The sequence below is a fragment of the Eleutherodactylus coqui genome, chromosome 1, assembly GCF_035609145.1.
Source record: "Eleutherodactylus coqui strain aEleCoq1 chromosome 1, aEleCoq1.hap1, whole genome shotgun sequence".
NCBI classification, from domain to species: Eukaryota; Metazoa; Chordata; class Amphibia; order Anura; family Eleutherodactylidae; genus Eleutherodactylus; species Eleutherodactylus coqui.
In genome coordinates this window covers 500,629,169-500,635,606 of record NC_089837.1, presented here as the reverse complement: position 1 = coordinate 500,635,606, position 6,438 = coordinate 500,629,169, and the positions used below count along the sequence as shown (strand labels likewise).

Genomic DNA, 6,438 nt, shown 5'->3' with positions numbered 1-6,438 from the left:
TCTCAATACATCTGCCGATGGTGTGCCACATTTATTAAGAGGCGTAAACCTTTTAATAAATTTGGCATATCTTACTCCAACATATATCAGACTTAATGGGCCATATGCATCATCTGGTATAGTCAAAACTGTGTCATCAAAAAGCTGCAATTTTGCTGTAAGTGTCAAAATTGTAAGTTTCTAAGGGTTAACACAAGGTGCCGCCACTTTTTCAAAACAAAGTGGGATGGGCTTAGTATTAAGGGGTGTGGCCATGCACAGCCTGTCAGATTTACTATAATTTACACCAGAAGCTCTCATAAATTATAGCTAAACTGTATGATAGCTACGAGCTGGCATAGATTTCAGCTATAACTTACGCCAGCTCCTGGCTTTCAGTTTGGCGCATGGAGATGCTGCTAGATGCAACAAAAGTATTAAGAAGTTTGTGGCTTTTAATACATTTGTCGCATCGGGGCAAACCGCACTTAGACTGGCATAGGAAATGCTGCTCTAAGTAAGTTGGCCCCATCAAGTCTTAAGAAATATCCTTTTGTTCACAGAGTGCAGTGCCTTACCTCTCCTGAAGATGGCGCCTCAGGAACTTTTTTTTGTTTTTGACTTTGTCTCGATCAAATCTCACTATAAATTTTAATATATCTTGCAAATTTTCTTGGTTCCGAGGCATAAACCTAAGACTCTCTTACAGAAACGGCATTTAACGTCTTGAGAAATGACATGACACGACCTTGATGCATGGAGTAAAACTGCCTGCGAGACGTGAGTCATCAGGAAGAATCATTACCGCCACCACAACACGATTACCGGATTTTATTTAACAACTTACCCAAGGCAACACAAACATAATAATACAAATTAGAACTTTAAGCAAGCAGAACAACTAGGTATTTTGGAGGAATTCATTTGGGGTTTTACGACATCCGGCTCCACGGATTGGATTAGGTCGCTCTCGCTAGCAATAATGTGCTTCACCAGACACCGCGAGGCCTCGTCAACGTTAATGTTTTCCTGCAAAAATTAAAAAGCAGAATTAAAATTTAAAAATTAAAATATCTGCCCATATTTTAACATAATTACAAACTAATGACACAATTAAAGGGGAAGTTCACCTCTAATTACAGTAGCAAGAATAGCAGTGCTGCATTTGTCATGGGCCTTGCTTAAGTATGTTAACTATGGTACTGTATAGCGGTGTTATTTTTGGGCACTGTATGGTATTGTTATCGCTGAGCAGCAGTCATATTATGGGATACTGCAGGGCACTATTATTATTAGGCACTGTGCTGTTATTTTTGCAGTGTACGGACGGCACTATTCTTTGGACATGGTATGGCAGTATCGTTTTGATATTTTTGCACAGCGCAACTTCAGTGCGGGTTTCGTGCTGAAATTCGCATTGGTAACTGCAATGTTATGGAAATCCGCACCCTAGTTCATACAGCATAGATTTTTCCGTATGCGAATTTGGCACACCACTGAAAAAAATAATTCACATATCCACATGTCGGCCACACACAGATTTGCTCCATTGACTGAGGTTAAATCTGAATGCAAATCTGTCCATTGCAACCAATCACAAAGCAGCTTTTTTTTTTTAAAGAGCATTATAAGACTGCCTTTACACTGGCCAGAAAATAGCACAATCTTTGCACAATGTGAGAGTGAGCAAAAAAATGCATAATCATGAAACCTATTGTAATGACCCAGAGGGTCCTCCAGAATAGCCACATAATCATCCTCCTGTAAACAATAGTCTATATGCTCAGTCAGAGACGTAGAAGGTGTCGTACATTGGAAAAACCCCTGTTTTCCCCTTTCTACAAGCTAAACTCACTGCTTGGCAATAGCTGTCTGCTAATTGGCTGGTTATCACACAGACACTGATTGGTAGAGAAATAAGGGTGAGAGTCGGGAGAGCGGGAAAAAGCTCAGGGCGAGACAGGATGTTAGGCGGAGGAGTAGCTGAAAGTGCGGGAAAGAGACAGCAAGAGAAGGGGAGTTGTAGTTAGCAGGCGGAAGAGAGCAGACGTGTTGTCGGAGGCGGACGTGCAGGAGGTGTTCCGCAGACATACCAGAGGGAGAGAATGTTGCCTGGGGTAGGAAGCCAGGATTAAATAAGCTTCTGACTCAACCCACAGCATGCAGAAACAAACTGGGACCTTTCCGTCTAACAGTGAGTTACACTGAATCCTTGCAGAGGGGAGTGGGGGGGGGGGGGAGAAAGAGAGAGCTCCCCCCTGTTCCCCACTGCTACCCCCCGCTCCACCATGCCGCCCCCCCGGCGCCCCCCGAATCTTTTCGTCCGAGTAGTCAGTTACTCCGAAAAAGCGGTGCTCGGGTGCAAAAACACCCGAACCGAGTACGCTCGCTCATCTCTAGTTACTACCGTAAAGTCTTCAGATCAAACACTCCAACAGATAACTAGGACTGTGGGAGTATTGGTAGGTTACCTCTAGGAATAAATAGAGAGAGCGATGTAGAGAAAAGTGTTAAATGTACTGAACTGGATTTGTGAAGCAACGTTATTAACGGTATGCTGCCATTGTTTACAAGTCTGCCATAGGCCGCCCGCAGACGGCCGGATTGGACCCCGCTGCGGGAATAGAGCATGCCGCAATTTGTTTTCCGCGTGTGATTTCACGCGGACAAATCACGTCTGTCTGCCTAGGATTGCATTATCTAATGCAATCCTATGCAGGCGGGCATGGGCGGAAATTCTGTGGGAAATCCCGCCGCAGAATTTCCGCCCGTGTGCAGGGGGCCATAGTCTGCAAGTCTGCCATTGTGTTATTGTACAACTGTTTGCAGAAAAAGCTAGTAAATTGTGTACATCCAGTTTGCAAACTAGAGCTAAAAGGACCCGTGTCTGTTATTTCGTCATTACCCCCGAGATACCTGAGGAGGTGCTGGCGTCACGTGACAAACCACCGTTGAATTGTGTTTACTATACTGATCGTTTTGCCACCGTGTGCAGCCGAGCCAGGCCCTTCGCTGCCATTGCTGGGAGGGATTGCAGAGCCACCCGTGACAACCATCCTGATAACCCGTGGTCTCCCCCACATTGAAGCGCCCTGCTCGGACTATGATTTTCAATGGTTTCATTCTCATTTGCGATGTTTCCTGTCCTGCGATGTTGCGAGATTTGGAAATCATTGCCTGTGCTATCTTTCTGCAGTTTTTCCACCCATCTTTCCCTACAGAGCCTCCGATGTATAACATTGCAGCGCGCGAAATTGTGATGTTCGTGTAATGCAATTTTAGCATTAGAAACTCCTATTGCCATCTGCGGCGCTAGAAAATCTTAAGAGGCGGCGATGTGATTCCAGATCAATTTCCCAGAAAAAGCGTAGCTGAAATCAGCTGACACAAGGTGAATCAGCTGCAGATCCCAATAGTGCCGGTTGACATGGATCTTGATGTGGATCCACACTAAAACGCCTAAGGGTGCCTGTCCTCTGAAGCTTCCCATAGCACTGCTATGGAAAGCGCCAGCACACTGTCCACAAGCGGAGGATCATTGCGATTCTCCGCTCATGGCGGGCAATTCGCAGCATGCTGTGAACTGCCCCGACTCTCCGCGGTCAGCCTATCTATTAGATAGGGCTGACCGGTGGAGATTCGGCGGCGGCTCCCGCAACGCCCGTGGACAGGGGGCCTTAATGTATGTTACAGGTATATTCACACAGCAGATTCCTTAGCAGAATTTACCTCCAAAGGTACCTTCCCATGGGGCGGAAGTGGCATCACCTGACCAGCGGCATTGTGCCCACTACAAGCCACCAGGTGAAAGGCTGTGCTGAGAGCGTGAAGAATTGGAGGTGAGGGGGTGCACAGTACTATGCAGCTGATCTAAAATCTAAATCTGCACCAATGGTACATCTCTGCCCTGTGGAAACATGGCCTAAGGGCTCACACCCACTGGCGATAGACTTTCCTGCGATGCGAGAGTGAGTGAAAATGCATGATTATGAAACCAGTGATTTTCAATGGTTTCATTCTCATTAGCGATGTGTTCACTCAAGGCTCGCAGTGCTATAAAAAATCAGCATTATCGCCCATTGCTGTCAATGGGGCTGGAGGCAGTAGCGTTGGCTCCATGGAAAACATAGGGAGTACATCGCGCTCCCCTGACACATCTGTGACAGCTATGGAAGGGGATTCCTTCATCCCTGTCAGGATGAAGGAATCCTCTGCCACAGCTGTGGCAGAGGTCTGCAATGCTACTCCAGTGCTTTCAATGGGGCTGGCAATGGAAGCAATGGGATGAAGGCATTCCCTGCAGCAATGACTTTCGGGGGGTGGGCTTAAAATATAACAATTACAGCTGAGCCCTGCCTGTGATTGGTCACAGCGCTCAGCCAATCCCCGGCCACCATAAGACAGATTCCACCTGTTGCTTTTGCCCATGAATAGGACTAAATCCACATGCGGATCCACAGCAAAAACTGCAGCACATTAGCATTAGATTTCTGTAGCGATTCCGTGTGGTAAACTCCGTGGCGGAATGTGATGCATGAACATACCTTGATGCTCCAAAAAGCTGCAGCAAATCTACTCAAATTCCAAGCGGCAGCGAACAAACCCGGCGCCAGGGGCGTAACTATAGAGGGTGCAGGGGATGCGGTTGCACCCGGGCCCAGGAGCCTTAGGGGGCCCATAAGGCCTCTCTTCTCATATAGGGACCCAGTACTATGAGTAAAGCATTATAGTTGGGGGCCCTGTTACAAGTTTCGCATCGGGGCCCGGGAGTTTCACGTTACGCCTCTGCCCGGCGCAGTGCTTTCTCCATGGAGTTTGTGTGGATATGTTGCAGATTTAAAAGCTTTCATAGCAAAGGATGAAATCTTCTGTGAAGCTCCGATGGAAGCGCTGCCGGCCGTCCCACATGAAGATCCGCGGTTCGCAGTGTGGATTTGGGTGCAGAATCCAGGGACGGCAGCGCTGTTCAGAACATTCCGCACCGTCTGAAAGGTTCCTAAGGCCCGTATCACACAGGGAATATTTGTGCTGAGTTTTCTGCATGAAAAGCTAATTAACTTAATTGCCCATTTCAATGAATGGGAGCGTGATTGGATGATTGGCATGTGCAAAAAGTACAGTAAAACACACACGTGTGCATGCAAATATGCCATACTCATTGCGCAAATCTGCCATGCAAGGTCGTAGATGCACTTACGCCCGCGTGACCCCGCCTTATCATGATATCACTGTTCTGTCTGTCATATAGGCTTGCAGGCCACTAAATCATAGATGGCGTTACATGTGCTTAAGCATCACCAGGCTACATTCACATGGGCGAACGCGATATTGGGCTGAGAAACGCGGACCAATATCGCGCTTGCCAACGTACGATTTTCACGGTGATGAGAAGCATTTTTTATTAAAAATCACAATGCATCTGCGCAATTGCGATCCTCACGTGCGTGGCATCAATGGGAAACATCACATCTTTCAAGGTCTCATTGAAAACATTGGGCGCGGCGCTCCGAGGGAACACCAAAATATAGAGCTGGCTGCCATTTTTTTTCTCTTGCCGGGAAAGAAGCGCTTGGGTGAATGAATCCATTCAAAAGAATGTTGGGGTGAAGGCGCCCATACTCCCTGCACAAAAGGAACGGTTCCAGACAAACTCAACTCTGCCACATACTTGTTACCAGGAAAAAGTCATATCCAACAGCTGAATTTCGCCCAAGCCCCTACAACTGGGAATATTTCACCGTGGGTGGGGGTGGGGGGATGTAAGCGATGGGGGGGCGGGGGGTTGAGGCCGCTTCCCAGATTCCACAACTCCGTAACATATCATTTTCAGAGAGCTGTGAAAATCTAATGAATGCAAAGAGCCAATCAGACGCCGGCGCCGCACAGCGGGGTTACACGGCTAAGCGGAGATTAGGAATGCACAGCTGAAAATAGTTCGAGCTCCCAAACATCACAAGGGTTCAGGTGGACCCTGGAGACTAGATGAGGGGTCTCGGTGTTCCCACTGCGGGGTCTCACATCTGATGCAGGTGTTATGTGGACTTATGTCTAACTCTTGGGGGACTACAGGTCCCATCATGCTGTAGAAGCCGGGGAGCGACAGTTACTTGCTGACATAAAGAAATGTAGTGCAGCACTGTGTGTAGGCAGTATATATAAAGACATTGTTTATGTGCTCTAGTCACATCTAAAGCTGCATATAGAATAAGGGCTTGTTCACATGAGCGTATTTGTGCATGAAAAAGTTGTGCACGCAATATGCAGTGAATAGAACCCATTGGTTTGAATAGGTTGATTCACATGCCATATTTTGGGCTGTGCAGGAAAAAATTGAACATGCCGTATCTTTCTGCATATTTGCGCTGCCAAGGTTCTCATACAGGTCAAAAGGGCGGCGCAAATGCCCACAGAATATGCAAGGAGATGCGTAAAACACTGCGGAAGTCTGCTTGAAAGAGA

At 47.1% G+C, this 6,438-nt stretch overlaps 1 protein-coding gene across 1 annotated transcript in view; it reads right to left on the bottom strand.

Annotated features, from left to right (window-relative positions):
* Positions 1 to 795: 795 nt before the first annotated feature.
* RAB38 (RAB38, member RAS oncogene family) overlaps positions 796 to 6,438 on the bottom strand; it is a 56,602-nt gene continuing 50,959 nt past the window's right edge. The window contains exon 3 of the mRNA XM_066587139.1: positions 796 to 1,008. Coding sequence (XP_066443236.1) covers positions 856 to 1,008 — 153 coding nt within the window. The 3' untranslated portion in view covers positions 796 to 855. The remainder of the gene's footprint in view (positions 1,009 to 6,438) is intronic.